This window comes from Dromiciops gliroides, chromosome 1 (genome assembly GCF_019393635.1).
Source record: "Dromiciops gliroides isolate mDroGli1 chromosome 1, mDroGli1.pri, whole genome shotgun sequence".
NCBI lineage: Eukaryota > Metazoa > Chordata > Mammalia > Microbiotheria > Microbiotheriidae > Dromiciops > Dromiciops gliroides.
Genome location: NC_057861.1, coordinates 209,301,926 through 209,322,968, shown reverse-complemented (window position 1 = coordinate 209,322,968; position 21,043 = coordinate 209,301,926). Strand labels below are relative to the sequence as shown.

At 35.2% G+C, this 21,043-nt stretch overlaps 1 protein-coding gene across 1 annotated transcript in view; it reads left to right on the top strand.

Moving 5' to 3' along the window:
* The window catches only part of CCDC102B (coiled-coil domain containing 102B), a 693,652-nt gene that overhangs the window by 87,788 nt on the left and 584,821 nt on the right, over nt 1-21,043 (top strand). Inside the window, exon 4 of the mRNA XM_043976186.1 lies at nt 9,013-9,129. Coding sequence (XP_043832121.1) covers nt 9,013-9,129 — 117 coding nt within the window. The remainder of the gene's footprint in view (nt 1-9,012; nt 9,130-21,043) is intronic.

The following is a 21,043-nucleotide window of genomic DNA, read 5'->3' as shown; positions in this document are numbered from 1 at the left end:
AAGTTTTTCATTGCCTCAAATCTAAATTGGTTTCCTTAAAATTTTATCCTGTTGTTCCTTATTTTTTCTCTTGAGAACAAACCTCTTGCACAGGATAATCCTTTCAATACATGAAAATCATTATCTTATTTGAAATTTACAACAACCTAGGGAGAAAATATTTTATAAATGAGGAAACTGAGTATCAGGCAGTTTATTTGCCCATGGTTATTGTGTCGAGTAAAATTAAATATGGTCACCCTATAATTGTCCCAAGTTTTAGGGAATATAGCTGGGATTTATCATATATTTGTTACTTAGAAATTAGAGGCTACTGCACAAGTTTGGGGGCATTAAGCATTTATTAAAGCATATTAATTATTTGTAAAGAGAACATATGGCTCAGAAAGTTAGCTAGGAGAGAGGAAAGAGAGAAACCTGGGCCCGTGTCTTCTCTTCTGTGTTCCCAGGCCAAGAGAGCAAGTGACTGTGTAAGTTCCCTGTGGACATGACAAGAGTGCATGCTTACACACTGTTCAAAGGTAAATTGGCTAGCATCATTCAAATCTATGGGTTCACTGGATTTGAGGGTGGTCAGGCTGATGCCAGACTACTGAGCCCTCTAAGGGGAAAAAGCCTTCAAGTAGGTGTGGTTTTAATTCACATTCACAGTCCAAGGTTCAACCATATTTCCTTTGAAATTTTCTTGACTCTGGGCTGGCCCCCAAACCCATTATCTTCTCACATTACAGAGTTACTAAATTTATGAGGTTAGATTTAAAATTTTTTTTGTAAGATATTATTACAAGTATGCCTGAGAAGCATATATTTTCTAAAATCTTGAATTAACTTTGTATTTCTGCTTTAGATATATTTTGTTATTGTTGCTGATTAAATTACATCTCTCTATAAATTTATTTTCTTTCCCAAGAAACATTATAATACTTATTTAACAATTATTGGTAACTTTCTAAGATCCAATAATTCTTATGTCACGTGGATTATTTCTAATCATAAACATAAGGAATCAAATATGAGATTAATTTTTAAAAGGTAAATGTAACACTAAAAAGAAAATTATACAACAATTTCACTAAGGAATATAAATATTAAATGAAATATAACCTGATAAAATATAGCAATGCATTAAGAAAAATATTCATCATTATCAAGCATGTTTATAAAAGATGTGCAAGGCTTATTCATCATAAAACATATTACAGCCATATCTCCAAGATATTGTGGGTTCATTACATTTCCAGGGCACCACAATAAAGCAAATATTGCATTAAAGTGAGCCACATGAATTTTTTGGTTTCACAGTATATATAAAAGGGTTTTTTGTTTGTTTTAAAAACTATACTGGTCTTTCAAATGTGCAATAATATTATGGCTTAAAAAACCCCACCTTATTTAAAAATACTTGACTACTAAAAATGTTAACAAGCATCTGAGTTTTCGGTGAGTTGCAATATTTTTGCTGGTGGAGGGTGAAGAATTTTGTTTCTGAACCTAAAATGAAACTGTTCTTTTCCATAATTAAAGGAGAAAATTTAGACATGCTGTAAATAAGTATATTTAGATATACTTACTATAAAAATACATTTCTCCTTCATAGTGGTAATGTTAGGTAGGAGTATTAGGATTTGAGCTGAACTTAATCCAAGTAGTTCTTGAAAGAGGTGAGGAAGGACTTTATTCTACATATGAATGACATTTTCAAAGCTACTAAGGTACATGATAGAATTTGTGTGTGTGTATGTGTGTGTAGTTTACTGGATTAAAGAGTACACGAAGGCTAATGAGTCTGAAGTTAGGATAGAGCCAGTTTGTAGAGGACTTTTTAAATTTATTTTTAATGATAAAAGTATTTTGTTATTTTCCAGTTACATGTAAAAACAGTTTTCAACATTTGTTTTTATAAGATTTTGAGTTCTAAATTTTTCTTCCTCCTTACCTTCCCTCCCCATCACCAAGACAGAAAGCAACCTGATATAGGTTATATATGTACAATCACATTAAACATATTTCTGCATTAGTCATGTTGTGAAAAAAGAATCAGAACAAAAGAGAAAAATTTGGGGAAAAAAAGGAGAAACAACATGGTTCAATGGGCATCTGGATTCCATAGTTCTTTTTATACAAATGTGGAAGGCATTTTCCATCATAAGTCCTTTGGAATTTTCTTGGATAATAATATTGCTGAGAAGAGTAAGTCTCTCATAGTTCATCATCACATAATGTTGCTGTTACTGTGTACAATGTTCTCCTGGTTCTGTTCACTTCACTTAGCATCAGTCCACTTAAGTTGTAGAGGACTTTATCTCTTATTTACTTATTTAGTTGTTTATTTAGAATTTTCCCTACCTTACATGTCAAAATAAATTGTAATATTTATTTTTAAAATTTTGCGTACCAAATTCTCTTCCTTCCTCCCTATCCCCCCTTAAGAACTCAAGCAATTATATGTAAATATAAGTTATAGATGTGCAGTCATGTAAAATATACAGACAAAAAAATTTTAGAAAAAGAAACTACCAACAACAAAATATACTTCCATTTGTATTCAGATACCTTGAGTTCTTTCTCTGTAGATGGATTACATTTTTCCTAAGTCCTTCAGAATTTTCTTGGATCATTGCATTGCTGAAAATAAATGTCATTAGCAGCAGATCATTTTACAATATTGCTATTATTTTGTATACAGTACATTTCACTTTGCATCAGCTCATATAAGTCTTTCCAGGTTTTTCTGATAGCATCCTGCTCATCTTTTTTTTTTTTTTAATAGTAAACTACATTTATATAGTACATTACAGAGAGATTTACTTTCAAAACACCAATGAGAGGGGGCAGCTAGATGGAGCAGTGGTATAGCACTGGCCCTGGATTCAGGAGTACCTGAGTTCAAATCCGGCCTCAGACACTAAACACTTACTAGCTGTCTGACCCTGGGTAAGTCACTTAACCCCAATTGCCTCACTAAAAACAAAAACAAAAACAACAACAACAACAAAAAACCAATGAGGTTGATTATTGCAACAACAATAATAGCTAACATTTATATGGTACCTTAGACATAACAAAGAATTTTCTTCACAATAGCCCAGCAAAACAATTACCATCATCCTCATCATCATCCTCATCTTATACTCTTGCCTCTGCTTCTATTTTTCCCCAGTTACTATTGATAACTGTGTTTCCCTCCATCTTATCAATCCCCATGATTATTTACTCTATTTGCTATCTTCTTTTATACTTTCCCTCCTCAAAAGTTTTTTGCTTCTGACTGCCTCTCCCCCAATCTGTCCTCCCTTCCTTCACCCTTCCATCCTTATCCCCTTCCCCTCTCACTTCCCTGAAGGGCAAAATATATTACAATACCCACTTGAGTATATATGTTATTCCCTCTTTGAGCCAATTCTGATTAGAGTAAGGCTCATTCACTCCTCTGCTCCCTTCCCATCTTCCCCTCCACACCATTAGCTTCTTTCTTTTTTCTTTTATGTGACATACTTTACTCCATTCCAACTTTCCCTTTCCCTTTCCCTTACTTCCAGTGAAGTTCTCTCACCCCTTAATTTTATTTAAAGATATCTTCATGAGGCAGCTAGGTGACACAGTGGACAAAGTACCCTCACTGGACCCAGGAGAACCTGAGTCCAAATCCAGCCTCAGATGCAAGCCACTCACCAGCTGTTCTACCCTGGGCATGCCACCCCACCCTGACTACCCTGCAAAAAAATAAAGAAAAAATAAATGCTTTCCATATATCATCCCTTCATAATCAATCCCCACCTGTTCCCTCAGTCTAAATTTATTCCTTTCAGCTACCCTAATACTGAGAAAGTTCTTATAAGATAGAAGTATCATCTTCCCATGTAGGAATATAAACAGTTTAACCTTATAACCTCCCTCATGATTTCTTTTTGCTGTTTACCTTTTTTTTTTTTTTAGGCTTCTCTAGTGTCTTAGATTTGAAAGTAAAATTTTCTATTCAGTTCAGGTATTTTCTTCAAAAATGCCTGAAAGTCCTCTTTTTCATTGAAGTCCCATTTCCCCCCCTGAAAGGTTATATACAGTTTTGCTGGGTTGGTGATTCTTGATTGTAATTCCAATTCCTTTGCCCTCTGGAACATCATATTCCATGCCTTCTGATCCTTTAATGTAGAAGCTGCTAGATCTTGTGTTAGACTGACTGTGGTTCCACAGTACTTGAATTGTTTCTTTCTGGCTGCTTGCAGTATTTTCTCCTTGACCTGGGAACTCTGGAATTTGGCTATAATATTCCTGTGAGTTCTCCTTTTGGGATGTCTTTCAGAAGGTAAGCAGTGTATTCTTTCAATTTATATTTTACCTTCTTCTTCTAGAATATCAGGGCAATTTTCCCTGACAATCTCTTGGAAAATGTTTAAGCCCATTTTTTGATCATGGTTTTCAGGTAGTCCAAAAAATTTTCAAAATATCTCCCCTGGATCTATTTTCCAGGGCAGCTGTTTTTCCAAGGAGATATTTCACATTGCCCTCTATTTTTTAAATTCATTTTGATTTGCCTCATTGTGCCTTGATTTCTTGTAAGTCATTAGCTTCCATTAGTTCAATCCTAATTCTTAAGCAATTATTTTTTTCAGAGAGCTTTTCCATTTGGATTTTCAAGCTGTTACATTTTTTTTATGACTTTCCTGCATCAGTCTCATTTCTTTTTCCATTTTTTCCTCTTTGTCTCTTACTTTTCCTTCTAACCTCTCTTACATTACCTTCAAAGTCCTTTTTGATAGCTTCTCTGGCCTGAGACCAATTCATATTTTTCTTGGAATCTTTGGATGTAGGAGCTTTCACTTTGTTATCTAATTCTAAGGGTGTATTTTGAACTGTCTATGACCTGCATCTTTTTCTGTCTGTTCATTTTTCTAGCCTATATCTTGATTTTTAACTGCTTCTTAAATAAGGGTACTGCTTGCAGGATGATGCTCTGTATGAGGCTTTAAGGGGTCCCATGTGGTACTATTTCAGGAGAAGCACAGTTACCACTCTCTGTGCTCTGGCCTATAAATAACCCCAGGCCTATTTGTTTTTTAATCATAAACAAAAAATCCATTTTGCTGTGGTTGGTAGCTCTGGTGAGGCTGTACCCTTCTCCCATCTGGGCCACCACTCATGACTGCTTCTTGATTCTCAGCAAGGGCACAACAAGTAAGTTCCTCCTCTGCTCCAGAAGAGAGCCCTGCAATCTCCCCCAGGCCAGCCGCTCAGCCCTCTCACCAGACCATAAGCTGAGTTCCAGAAGAAGCCACCACTGCAGTCAATTCAGAAGCTCTGGAGGTCTTTTTTCTCTGGAGTGGCCTGGGGGTGAATCTACACACATAGCAGTGGAGCTGTGCTTCACTCACTACAGTACAACCAACCTTTCCTGCCAACCTTCTAAGCCATCTTTGGCTGGAAAATTATCTCATGCCATATTTTTGTGGGTTCTGCTGCTCCAGGAATTATCTTATGGCATTATTTGTAGGTTTGTTTCATGATCATGTTGGTAGTACTGAGAAATTACTGCCTTACTCTTCCATCTTGGCTCTGCTGTAGAGTACTGTAAACCAGCATTAATATAATATCCTATAGTTAGGGGCAGATAAAGCACTGGCCCTGATTCAGGATGATCTAAATTCAAATCCATCCTCAGACACTTAACACTTACTAGCTGTGTGACCCTGGGCTAGTCATTTAACCCTCATTGCTCCCCACCTAAAAAAAATCCTTCATGGAATCAGGAGACATTGGAGCTTATAGAGTAGTGAAGTGACTTGGGAAGTCCATGAGGAATTTCCTTTAGATAGCTATTTGAAGTATATGGTCTTTTTAGGGTAGGTCTGACAGTGCTACTATGAAGTCCTTCACTCTGGAATCATGTTTTAGAATTTTAAGCTTAGATAACACCCATATTTTTGAATGCCATCTCATACTGCTGGCTCATATTGGATTTAAGGTCCCTGGACCTTCAGGATCCCCCTGGTCCCCAACAAACATGCACATAGAGGAACTGCTTTGTAGCCACATTTTTATAACTAATTTCCCTGAATGCCCTTTGATTTTGTATTTATATCTTCAATGACTTGTACACAGTAGGCACATTTAAAAATACTCTGAATTATATTGGCTCTTTTACTTTTATAGCATATTTTCTTAGGATTAGCCCATTCCTCTAATGGGCTATAAAAATGTCTATAAACATCATTTTGGATCTTAATTCTCTTTTGCAATGTATTATATATCTCATCAAGCTTCACATCACCCTAAAAACTGATGAGTATAGCAATTATTTTTCTTGGGGGGGGGGGGATGTTCATGAGGGTTAAGTGACTTGCCAAGGGTCACATAGCTAGTAAGTGTCAAGTGTCTGAGGCCGGATTTGAATTGAGGTCCTCCTGAGGAGTGTAACTTAATTCAAGTTATTCATAATAGATAGAACACTGCAGCTTAAATAAGGCTTTGTGTATAACTTGACATGAAACCATTAGAAGTTTAATTTAATTTAGTAATGAATTCTGTACCTACTTAATGATATTATATTTCCACCCAGTTCACCTTTTTCTCTATTTTGCCTATTAGGTATTTTGACAAGAAATTTGGTGATATTTAGAAACAATATATCAATGGTATTTTCCTGATTTATGATAAAACTATGAGAAAAGGATTAATAATGGATTTCTTGGGGGCACAGAGAGATCACTTTCTCAGTCCTTTCTCCTCCCCACTCCAGAAAGAGTTCTCCTTAAGAAACTTCATCAAATCTTATCTGGGACAAACCCAAGTAAACAAAAGGAATGGAGATAGATTCTTTTGTCTAGATGGGTGAAGGACTGATGGGATTAAATCATACCTAGATAATGAACTTTGTCTTAAGCACTTGAGTGAGGGTCATTTTCATTCTTTCCCCTGATATGCTCTCTATAGTTCATTTTAATGTAGAATACCTTCAAGCCATGTCAACCAATGGAATTGCATGCTGCTAAGTAGTTAGCTTTGATCAATGTATAATGACCTGCCTCTATCAAAAGAGGATTAAAAAAAGCCTTTGGATGCCATGGGAGATCTTCTAGGTCTCTTAGTTATTTTGGGTCTTCTGAATTCTCTTTGGTCTCCTTGAGACCACATGGGAGACAACATGGGTCTTTTAGGGTTTTCCTCCTGTTTGTGATGAAGCTCTCTCCCTTCTTTCTCTACAATGTGGCCTGGGACCATGAGAAGTGTGTGGGGGGGGTACATGGTCAATATTTTACCAGTATAATATTAAGGAATTGATATATGCTTACCCAAAACTTGTATATACAGCAATAGCAATTAGGAAAAACAACCCACAAACCTCATAACCCTGTCAACAAATAAAATAGCATGAGTTTGGCAAGTCTTGTTTTTAATGTACCTATACTGGCTATGACCGTTTTTCCTTTGAAGGACTTATAAATTTTTATTCATTTTTTATTAGACTTGTGATTTTAGTGCTATTGGAAACTCACAGAGAAGATACTCCCTCCCCCTCCACACACCCACTGTTTGGGAAAAATTGCCTCAGTTTACCCAAATAATTCAAGGAGACCACCAAGTCAAGTAGAGACAGATTTATCACATTCTCATGAGAAAGGGCAACCCCATGCAAGGGATGAGGAGCATGCTGATGAGCTCATGAGTTGGGTTTTTATGGAAGTTTTGAGGGGGGATTCACCTTGTGCACAGGGTGATCTCACAATCTAACATCCAATCCTGTCTCACCCAGTATGTGTGTTCAGCTCATGATCACGGTATGGATGCATGTTCCAAGAGTGAGGGGGAAGGAGAGGGTGAAAAGTTCAAACCATGCACAGGGAAAGGGTGAAAACACTCCAACCATGTAAAGAGGGGGCAAGGGAGAAGAAGGAAGAGATGGTACCAGGACCTGGGGCATAGGAATGCAAAAAGGGAGTGGTAGTATCTGGGTGGCTCTGCACTAGCAGGAGACAGCTCTCCTGCTTGGTCATAGAACAAGGGAGGAGTATGAGGTGTGTTGTAGCAATGGCATAACTAACCCATAACAAGGACTGGGGGTTTTGGAATGCAGTCAGGGTGAGATGGTACCAGGGTACATCAAGTTCAGTAAATCAAGATACATGATTCTTGTTATTAGCAATGGGATCAAACATGAACAGAATGATCTGACAATAACATGGACTGGGGCCTGGATACTTTTCAGACCCTATCCTCAGAATCTGAACTAACTTAAATCCACCATATCCCATTCACCCACTAAATGCACATTGGTAACTACCCTATATGTTATAGTTTGAGTTGCCTGCCTCACTAAAAAGTTAAATGATTTGTTAAAATGTCACAAATTAGCATGTATCAAAGACGGGAATTGAACTGAGGTTTTCCTTCCTATCTATGATCCTATATTGCCTCTTATAAACCTAGTGTTGATGAATCCAGTATAATATAGTGTTAAGGGCTAAAATTCTAGCTATTCTGTCTAAAATATCTATTGAGTGGTCGCCAATAAATTATAAGCTTTAGCAAGAGTTAGACTTTTAAGCATTTATTAAGGAGAATAAGAATTTGGTAAAGAGAGAGAAAGGCCTAGATTCCTATCTATTAAAGGGAGAGCACATTTCTAGCTCCACTCTCCACCAGAGTCCCAAGGAAAGAGCCCGAGACCGAGCTCCAGTCTCTTCCTTCCTCCTCCCACTAGCCCGCGTCACTTCCTGATGCCAAAGAAAAGACTCCTGGTCTTGCCCTCAAAGACCTTTGCTTCATGGGCGGAACTCTTCTACAGTAAGTCTCCAGCAGGTGGCGTTATTCCAATCGTTACAATAGCCCAGCTTTATGTGGATTTGCCTAGCTAACATTATTAAGTACTTAATCAATTCATTGATTTGTAATAACTAATAATGTTCAAATGAAAAGGACCACAAACATATTAAACTACTCCTGAAGATATTCAAAATTAGTTAAAAAATAATATCTTCTTTTGCATTTTATGATACTCAATTTATGACTGTTTTCCAGTTTAATATGTTTCATGACCTACATGAAAATGAAGTGGAAAAAATTTCAGAAGACAGAAAGGATGAAGTCAATTGCCAAACTAGCAAGGACAGATTGATCTGTGAGCTGAGAGCAGAGGTATGCTTTTGTTTTTAATTTTTGCATTACTACTTTACATTGATATATGTAGCATACTATTATAAGCATTTTGGACAAGTTTGCTTAAATAGTTAATACTGTGTATAACATAAACCAATGGAATGTGTTGATTTTAATGATTAGGCAGTTTATTCACTTTTCAAAAAAGAACATTGTCAAAAAAAATACATGCTTATGAAATAAATTGGCATGGAGGTGTTATTTGATGTTAAAACATTCAGTGGTATTGGTTCACATCAGATCTTGAGCTATTTCAATGCTATAAAGATATAACCTTTGACTACTCTAAGATTTCTAAGCCTAATGCATGTCTTTCTTTGAGCAAAAAACTCATTAAAAGTTTAATCTGTTATGCATTTTGATGTGTCAGGCTATTATCACATCAATAACATAAATCATGTGTTGCATGTGTTTTCTGGTGGACTTAATGGTAATCTTTGCAGGCATGCTGGTAGTGAGAGGCAAACAGAGTAAATTTATTTTTTTATATATATAATTAAGACTGAAGTACTTGTCAAATGAAATAGTAGAAAGCAGCTTTTTTGTCATCACAAGAAACAAAAGAATTGTCATAGTTTGTAAACTCCTTGTTTTTATGCAGATTTGATGCAAAAGCAGAGATAATTATTTTTTAAAAAAAGATTGAGGGCAGCTATATGGTGCAGTGAAAAGAGCACCAGCCCTGGATTCAGGAGTACCTGAGTTCAAATCCGACCTCAGACACTTAACACTTACTAGCTGTGTGACCCTGGGCAAGTCACTTAACCCCAATTGCCTCACCAAAAAAATAAAAAAAATAGATTGGGCCATTTATACTTTCACTAATCCTGGTCTTTAAATTTACTGCATTACCTAAATGAAGAATTGTGAAAATTGAAAATTCTTGTACAATGCATTTAGCAATGCAGGAAATGAAAAGTTTTGTAGTCGGCTATGAGATGTGGAGGTAAGAGTAATAAGTATTTTGTCTATATCTTTTTTTTTTAGTGAGGCAATTGGGGTTAAGTGACTTGCCCAGGGTCACACAGCTAGTAAGTGTTAAGTGTCTGAGGCCAGATTTGAACTCAGGTTCTCCTGACTCCAGGGCCGGTGCTCTATCCACTGCACCATCTAGCTGCCCCCTTGTCTATATCTTTTTAACATCATTAAAGAAAATGTGAAAAATGGAGCCAAGATGGTAGAAAGAAGATAGGGACATGCCTTAATTCTCCCAAATTCCCTCTTAAACAACTTTAAATAATGCCTCAAGATGAATTTTTTTGTGGCAGAACCCACAAAAGAATGGAGTGAAAAAAATTCCAGCACAACACAATTTAGAAGGACTACAGGAAGGATCTGTCTCACTCTTGTAAAAGGGAAACCCAGCTCAGTGCAGGCAGTTTCCAGGTAAGCCAGTGTGAGGCCTCTGGCAACCAGCATAGATTATCAACTGAAACCAAGTAGCCTGAGTGCAGTAGGCCAGAACCACAAGGGGTCAGCTCAGAGATCTATAGGCCCTAGAGCAACAAAAAAGTGGCCAGTCTCAGAGACCTTAGCACAGCAGGCCAATGACTAGGCCCATGCTCCCTGGTACAAGAAGCTTGGGATAGTGTCCCCTGTACTCCAGGAGCAGAGCTCAAAAGTCATGAAATAGACTAGAAAATGAGCAAACAACAACAAACCTGACCAATGAAAGCAACTATGTCAATAGGGAAGATCAAATGCAAACTCAGGAGACGACAACAATGTCAAAATGCCTACATGCAAAGACTCAAAGAGAAATGTAAATGTGTCTCAGGTCCAAAAAAAAAAAGACACCTCTAGAAGAGCTCAAAGGGGATTTAAAAAATCAAATTAGGGAGGAGGAAGAAAAATTGGGAAAAGAAATCATGAAGTAGCATCATGTAAAAAGAGTCAACAGCTTGGCAAAGGATGAACGAAAAAGGGGAAAAGATGTACCAAAAAAAACCAAAAATCACTGAAAACAACTCCTTAAAAAGTAAAATTAACCTGATGGAAAAGAAAATACAAAAGATCAGAGAAGAAAATAATTCCTTAAAAATTACAATTTGGCAAATTGAAGCTAATGAATTTATAAGACATAAAACAGAAGCAGATAGCAAAATGGATTAAAACCAGCAATATTTTGTTTATAAGAAACACATTTGCAGAAGAGAAACACACACACACACACACACACACATGCACACACACACTCAGAGTAAGAGGAAATGAATAGAGTAGCATCTATGATGTTTCGGCTAAAGTAAAAAAAAAAAAAACCCAACAACAACAGGTGTAGCAATCATGATCTTAAACAAAACAAAAATAGATGTAATTAAAAGAAATAAGGAAGGAAACTACATCTTGCTAACAGGTACCATACACAATGAAGAAATATCAATACTAAAGATATATGCACCAAATCGTATAGCATCAACATTCTTAAAGAAGTTGCTGCTGCTGCTGTTGTTGTTGTTGTTGTTGTTTGTCCTTCATTCTCAAAGAGGACCATGACATCAGAGTGATGCCATAAGTTGCAGTGAATTGGAATCAAGTGCGATAGGACTGTGCAAAGTCACCAATCTTATTATCTCCTCTGGAGCCATCTGGGTTCAATAGCAAGATATATAGCAGGATAACTGGAGATGGCTCCAGATGCAGTGAGAGACATTGGCCTTGTAAGCTCAGGCCTTTAACATATCTCAGTTTGCCTGAGGCAACAAAAGTGAGTTACAGGAAGGAATACAAAGCAAAACTATACTAGTGAGGGACCTCAACCTCTTCATCTCAGATCTAGATAAATCTAACCACTAAATAAACAAAAAAGAAGTTAAGGAGGTGAATAGACTTTTGGAAGTTAGATATTGTAGACCCCTAGAGAAAATTGAATAGGGATAGAAAGGAATATACCATTTTCTCAGCAGTACATGACCCCTACAAAAAATTTACCATGTATTAATGCATAAAAACCTCACAATCAAGGACAGCTAGGTGGCACAGTGGATAGAGCACTGGCCCTGGATTCAGGAGGACCTGAGTTCAAATCTGGCCTCAGACTCTTGACATTTACTAGCTGTGTGACCCTGGGCAAGTCACTTAACCCTAATTGCCTCACCAAAAAAAAAAACCCAACAAAATAAACAAAAAACCTCATAATCAAATGAAGAAAGGCAGAAATATTAAATGCATCTTTTTTCAGATCACAATGTAATAAAAAATTATATACAATAAAGGGCCATGGAAAGATAAATTGAAAATTAATTAGAAACTAAATAATCTAATCTTAAACAAAGAGTAGTTCAAATAACAAATCATAGAAACAATATTTTTTTCTTTTTCTTTTCTTTTTTTTTTTTTTTTTAGTGAGGCAATTGGGGTTAAGTGACTTGCCCAGGGTCACACAGCTAGTAAGTGTGTGTTAAGTGTCTGAGGCTAGATTTGAATTCAGGTACTCCTGACTACAGGGCTGGTGCTCTATCCACTGTGTCACCTAGCTGCCCGAAACAATATTTTTTTAAAGAGAATGACAACAATGAGACAACATACCAACATTTATGTGATGCTACCAAAATGGTACATGGAAGAAAATTTATCTCTCTAAACATGTCAGACAAATAGAGAAAGAACAAATTACCAAATTGGGCATGCAACAATAACAACAACAATGAAAAGAACATGTTAAAAATCCCCAATTAACTACCAAATTGGAAATCATCAAAATCAAATGAGTGATTAATAAAATTAAAAGTAAGAAAATCTTTGAATTGCTAAATACAACTGAGTTGGTTTCATGGAAGAAAACACACTATTAAATAGATAAACCATGGGTAAATAATTTTTAAAAAGAAAGAAGAAAACCAAATTATCAGTATAAAAAATGAAAAGGGTGATTTTCTAACCAATGAAGAGGAAATTAAAGAAATAATTATGAACTATTTTACCCAATTTTATGCAATAAATCTGACAATCTAAGCAAAATAGATGAATATTTAGAAGAAATATAAATTGTCCAGGATAACATAAGAGGAAATAGAATACTTAAAAATCCCCATCCTAGTAAAAAGAATTTGAATAAGCCATCTGTAACTTGCTAAGAAAAAATCCCCAGGTACAGATGGATTCCCAAGTAAATTTTGTCAAATATTTTCAAATTAAAATAAAATAATTAATTTTTACTTTTAATAATATTTTGTTTTTATTATATGTAAAGACAGTTTTCAACATTAATTTTTGAAGTATTTTGAGTTCCAAATATTTCTTCCCCTACTCCCATCTACCCTCCCAAGAGAGAGAGCAATCTTTTATAGATTATATTGTGCAATTATGTAAAACATATTTCTACATTTGTCATGTTGTGAAAGAAGAAACAGAATAAAAGGAAAAATATCACAACACAATCTGCCCCCCCAAAAAAAAGTGAAAATAGAATATTTTGGTTCACATTCAGAACCTATCAATTCTTTCTCTGGATGTGGATAGCATTTCCAACATGAATCTTTTGGAATTTTCTTGTATCATTGTGTTTTTGAGAAGAATTGTTTATCATAGCTGATCATCAGCCAGTGTTACTGTTAATGTATAAAATGTTCTCCTACTTCTCACTTCACTCAGTATTGGTTTAAGCAAATCTTTCATCTTCCCATGTATGGATGTATACAGCTTAACCTTATTGAATAGCATGCATTTTCCCCCTTTCATGTTTACCTTTTTTATGCTTCTCTGGAATTTTGCATTTGAAAATTAAATTTTCTGTTAAGCTATGGCCTTTTTATGAGGAAGGTTTGAAAGTTTCCTATTTCATTGAACATCCATTTTTCCCCCTGAAAGATTATGATCAATTTTACTGGATAGTTTATTCTTAGTTTTAATCCAAACTCCTTTACCTTCTCAACTGTCATATTACAAGACCTCTGATCCTTTAATATAGAAGGTGCTAAATCCTGTGTAATCTTGACTATGGCTCCTTGATATCTGAATTTTTTTTCTGGATACTTGCTTACCTATAACTAAATCAGGAAGAGTAAGAACAGAGAAAGAAAACTATAAACCAAGTTCATTAATAAATACTGTTATAAAAAAATTTCAATAAAATATTAGCAAGGATATTACAGCAATATATCACAAGGATCACACACTATGACCAGGTAGATTTATACCAGTGTGACATTTATTAAATTTAAGGACATAGTTTCTGGGTAATATAATCATTACATTAGTAAGGTTAGCATGTTTTTAATAAAAAGAGGTTAGTGGCACTCTAAAATTCCAAAGACCCCTCATGTCAGTGGGCTTACAGTTTATATGCCATTGGAAGAGCAGGTATTAATGAGGGTGGTAACCAAATATTATTGGTTAATGATTAATGAGAAAATGAATATTATAATGGGATATAGTCTTTATTACAATGAGGGTCTTGTGGTATGTGATTTAGAAAACCTAGTTGTTGGTCAAACAGACATCAATTTCCATTATCACCTCCCTGATAAGAGGGAGAATCCATATTTTCATAGATCTGAGTAAACATAATGAATAGCCATTCTCTCATTAGCTATAAACTTAGAATTTCTTTTAATGTCTGATTAGATATTAGCTTGGGTAAATCTTTGAGCAAGATTTTCTACACTGTTTGATTTCTTGATGAGGAAGTAGAAAAGTGGGAAATTTTTGTTCCTGATTCAATAATTAGTTATTAATACAGGAGAGAAATAACCATCTCCCTCTAGGAATTCAAGGCTGGTTCAATATTAAGAAATTGATCATATAAATAATGAAACCAACAAAATCATATGATTGTCTCAATAGAGCCAAAGAGCTTTCAACAAAATGCAATACTCATTCCTATGAAAAACACTACAGAAGTTAGGAATAGAGGGAGCTTTCCTCAAAATAAACACCATATATCTAAAACCATTAAGAAACATCTGTAATGAGGACAAGTTAACAAACTTCCCAATAAAATCAGAGGTGAAGTGAGGATGCCCATTATCAAAACTATTATTCAATATTATGCTAAAAATGTTAGCTATAGCAATAAGAAAAGAAAAATAAATTGAAGGAATTAGAACAGATAATAAGGAAACAAAACTATCACTCTTTGCAGATATGATAGCACATTAGTGGATCCTAAAGATTCAACTAATAAACTATGTGAGATTATTAACAGCTTTTGCAAAGTTGCAGGATGTAAAATAAAGCCATCTCAATTAACAGCATTTCTAAAGATCAACAATACATTTCAGCAAATGATAGAAAGAGAAATTACATTTAATACATGTATAGACACTATAAAATATTTGGGAGTCTCTCTGCCAAGACAAACTTATGAAGTATATGAACATAATTATAAAACCATTCCAAACAAATAAAATCAGATCTAAATAATTGGAAAAAATATTTATTGCTCATGGGTAGGCCAAGCCAATATAGTAAAAATGACAATTCTACCTTAATTAATTTACTTATGATCAATAAACTACCAAAATAATTTATACTCTTAGAAAAAATAAATACAAAATTCATTTAGAAGAAAAAAGGTCAAGAATATCAAGTTAATTAATGAAAAAATGTTCAGGAAAGTACACTATTTGTATCAGATCTCAAACTGTATTATAAAGTGATGATTATCAATACAACCTGGTACTGTCTAAGAAAGAGAGTGGTGGATTAGTGGAATAGATTAGTCACACTGGACACAGTAGTAAATGACCACAGTAATCCATTATTTCATAAACCCAAAGAACCCACCATTTAAGACAAGAATTTACTATTTAACAAAAAACTGCTGGGGAAACTGGAAAACAGTATGGCAGAAAGTAGGTATAGATCAGTATCTTACACCATATACAAAGGTAAAGTCAAAATGGGCACATGATTTAAATATAAAGGGTGATATCATAAGCAAATTGGGAATAGTTTACTAGTCAGATCTATGGAGAAGGGAAAAATTTATGACCAAATAAGAGATAGAAAGCATTACCAGATATAAAAATTGATGTTTTTATTATATTAAATCAAATAGCTGTAGCACAAACAAATCTGATGTAACCAACCTTAGAAGGAAAACAGAAAGCTGAGGAAGAATTTTTGTAACAAGTATTTCTGATAATGGCCTCATTTTTTTTCAAATATATAGAGAACTGAGACAAATTTATAAGAATACCAGTCATTCCCCAATTGATAAATGGTCAAAGGATAGAAACAGGCAGTTTTCAAAAGAAATAAAAGCTATCTATAGTCATAAAAATATTCAAAATCACCACTGATTAGAGAAATGCAAATTAAAATAACTCTGAGATACCATCTCATACTTATCAGATTAGCTAATATGATAGAAAAGGAAAATTATAAATGTTGGAGGAAATGTAGGAAAATTGGGAAAAATACACTGTTTGTGGAGTTATGAAATGACCTGATCGTTCTGTAGAACAATTTACCACTTTTCCTGAAAGGGTATACAACTGAACATACCATTTGATATAAAAACACCTCTACTAGTTTTGTACCCCAAAGAGACAACAAGGGGGAGAAGATATATTTGTATACAAATATTTAAAGGAGCTCTTTTTCTAGTTGCTAAAAATTGGAATTTGATGGGATGTTCTTTAACTGAGGAATGCCTGAAGAAATTGCAGTATATGATCATAATTGAATACTACTGTATTATAAGAAATGATGAGCAGGCCGATTTCAGAAAAACCTGGAAAACCTTACATTAACTAATACAAAATAAAGTAAGCAGAACCAGAAGAACATTGTATCCAGTAACAGAAATATTGAATGATGATCACCTGTGAATGACTTAGCTGTTCTTAGCAATACAAGGATACAAGACAATGCCAAAGGACTCATGATAAAAAACACTATCCAAATCTACAGAATGAACCAATGGAGTCTGAGTGAAGATCAAAGCATACTATTTTCATTTTCTATATTTTTGAGTGATTTTTTTGGTTTATGTTTTATTTTACAACATGATTGATAATATTTAAAATTTATTCACTAATTTAAAACAATTAAAAATAAAATGTGTTTCAATCTCTTGCACAAGGTTGTGTTCTACTCAGAGTAACTAGGGTCCTCATTGTCATATATGTTTAGTAGCAATAGGAAGAAATAGAAGGAAACAAAACGTAATTTTATTTTGGAATCTCTTTCAGGAGGTGATTGATGGATTCTTTGAATTTCTATTTTACTTTCTGCTTCTAGAATATCAGGGCAATTTTCCATGAGAATTTTTTGGAAGTTGATGTCTAAGCTCTTTTTTTTTATCATGACTTTCAAGTGGTCCAATAATTTTCAAATTATCTCTCCTGGATTTATTTTCTAAGATAGCTGTTTTTCCAAGGGGAAATTTTGCATTGCCTTCTATTTTTTGATTGTTTTGGTTTTGCATTATTCTGCCTTGATTTCTTATAAAGTCATTAACTTCCATTTGCTCTATCCAAATTCACACACAATTATTTTCTTCAGAGAGCTTTTGTATCTCCTTTTCTATTTGGCTTTTCAAGCTGTTGAATTTTTTTTTTATGATACTCCTGCATCACTCCATTTATCTTTCTATTTTTTCCTCTACCTCTCTTACCTTATCTTCAAAGTCCTTTTTGAGTGTTTCCATTGCCTGAGACCAATTCATATTTTTCTTGGAAGTTTTGGATGTAGGAGCTTTGGCTTTGTTTTCTACTTCTCAGGGTGTATTTTGATCTTCCTTGTCACCAAAGAAATGGTCTATGATCCATATCTTTTTCTGTCTGTTCATTTTGGTAGCCTATATATTAACTTTAACTCCTTAAATTGGGGCACTAAAACAAACAAACAAACAAAACAAAAACAAAAAATAATGTGGGGGACTGGTTCCATGATTCCATGAGTCTTTTAAAATCCCCAAGGTTCAGGATGTCCTCGGTGGCAAGATTTAAGGAAAGGCACATTCACCACTCCCCGGGCCTGTGCTCTGGTCTGTAAGTAACCACTGGCCTGTTTGCTCTTTAACCTGGGAAGAGAATCCTATTCCACTGTGTCCACAAGCTCTGGAATGCCTGACCTCCTCCCCAACCTGTGCTGCCACTAAAGACTGCTTCTTGGTTCTGAGCAGGGGCAACACAACAGAGTTCTGCCTCAGTCCCAGCAGAGACACTTGTAATCTCCCCCTGGCCAACCACTTGACTCCCTCACTAGTCAATGGGTTGAGGTACAACTGTATCTGCTTCTTCAGCTAATTCTAAGGCTTTGGAGGCCTGATTCTCTGGGGCCAGGGCTGGTGCTGGGTCTGTGTGGTGTAATCCAGATCTGTGTTATGCTCTCACCCTAGTATAACAGATATTTCCTGCCAACCTTCTAAGCCATCTTTGGATGGAAAATGATCTTGCCCTTTCCTTTATTGGGTTCTCCTGCTCCAGGAATTGTCTTATAGCATCATTTGAAGGGATTTGGAGGCATTTGGGGGAGATCCCCAAGGAGTCACTTCCTGTTCTCCACCATCTTGGCTCCACCCCGGAAGTCCCCCTAGTTCTTTAACTAAGACCACTTATATAAACAATCTAGTTTGTTTATTTTCTGAATTAGGATGCAGAGTGCAAGGCCAGCCAAACAGAGGCAATCACATTATATTATAAGCTCCTGGGAGGCAAATGTTATGCCACTGTTTTTGTTCATCCTAATGGATGAGGAATTCCTATTGCCCATATTATAATAGAATATCCTTAGATCTTCTCCATTGGTACACATATCTGAGAAAGATTCTGCAAACAGATAGTTAATGGGACCCAGACTTGATTAGGAAGAGGATCATAAAACTGGAAGAAAACTCAGAGACCTTCTAATCCAACCGTCTCATTTCACAGATGAGGAAACTGAGGGTCCATAAGGTTAAAGTCTTTGTCTGATGTCACACAAGTAAATACCAGAACTAGACTCAAGCCTAGTTCCTCTGACTGTAGAGTTACCATTCTTTCTACTGGGCCAGGAAATGTTATCTGGGTTTCTTAAGTGAAATTATAAAGTTCTTTTAACTGCCCTAAGTTTTTCCCTGAAAGAAAAGCCAACCATTTATTACAAATATTCTTCGAATGATGATGTTTGGCTACAGATTTTAGAATAACAAAAATTCCCCAAATTTGAAGTCTTGGATCACCAAAAAATGCAAGAAATTTTGTCATTAGATAAGTACTTTAAACTTAAAAAAAGAAAATGAGTAGCAATATGGAAGGAGCAAGAAATAATTAATGAACATCTTACCTACTAAAATGGTGTCAATCCAATGTCAAAATAAATTAAATGTCCCCAACATGTGGGGTTGTATTCCCTTTGCCATATTCATGACAAGACAATGTAGACAGAAGTGGTTTAGGATGGCTAGGCCTCAACTGGACACAATGCATCACTGAAAAAAGTAACCACTTTGGTAAGATCATAGCTATTTGGGAGTATTAAAGTGTTTTCCATCTAATACTCTGTACCAAATGTAATATGTTGCTGTTGTTGTTGTTCAGTCATTTCAGTAATATCCAACACCTTTTGACCTCATTTGGGCTTTTTTTGTCAAAAAATATTGCAGTGATTTGCTTTCTTTCTCCAGATCATTTTATAGAAAAGGAAACTGAGGCAAATGGGTTAAGTGACTTGTCCAGGATCACATAGCTGATAAGTGTCTGAGACAGGATTTGAGTTCAGAGAGATTAGTCTTTCTGATTCCAGGCCTGGCACTCTATTCACTGCTCTGTCTAACTTTATATAATAGGCACTTGGCAAATGGATGTGCATTTGAACTGAAATCCTTTTCTATTTGGAACATCACACTTAGGTTGGCACACATGAATAATTAAATGTTTCTACATAGAAACTGATAATTTTTACAATAACAGGCATTATAACTATGTTTTTTTCTTAACATTTGGTTGTAAGTCACTTTAGTGTTATAAAGACTGCTGGATGATTACTTCCACTTGCCCCTGTAACTTGCTACAGGCAGCTACCTGTGCATAGAGTACTGTGCCTGGTATGTGCTGTTTAGTTTGATTAAACTAATAGGTTATAATAAGGTAATATGAAATAAGTCTAGAAAGATAGAAGGGAAGCAAAGTCTGTAGGGCCTTCAATGACAACTTAAGGAATTTAGATTCTCTCATACAGACAATAGGGAGCCACAGAAATTTTTTATGCAAGAGAATTACATGGTGATAACCATATATTCAGAAGGATAACTTGGCATCTTGGATAATGATTGACTTCAGAGCTAAATTAAGATAAGGAAACCAATTAGTAAACTATTATAATAGTTCCAGAGATTACAGAAATATTCACTAAGAGGCCATTGGAATAGTATGGAAACTTTAGACATATTTGTAAGCTTGTTTGTAATGTCAGTATAAAACAGCCATATGTCCTAGTTCAGTTTTTGATGTGTTGAATTTGAAGCTCTAGGAAGACATCTGAATTGTGATGCCTACCAGGCAAATAGAAATATGTGACTAGTATTAGAAATTATATTTGGGCTAATTATATAGATGTGGGACTCATATGCATAGCATAGATGTACATTCAATAATCTAATCCAATCAATATGTATTAAGTGCCTACTATGTGCTATGTACTCTGCTAAGTATACATAAAAAACAAGGTATAAAACAATACAAAAGAGCTAATGTCAAGTACCAATACAATAATAAGACCTAATATTTTGCAGAAGATGTAGTTATCATTCAAGGTAGGAATAAAAGAGGTTTTATTTGTTCTGGACCTTGAGGGATAGACAGGACCTAGACAAGATATTGGTTAGAAGAAAGGCATTCCAGGCAAGGAGGGAATATGGGATCTAGAACCAGAAGAAACCTCAGAGGCAATCTAGTCGAACTTGCTCATCTCACAAAAGAGAAAATTGAATTCTGGGAAAGTTAAGAGCTATTCAAGGAAAATG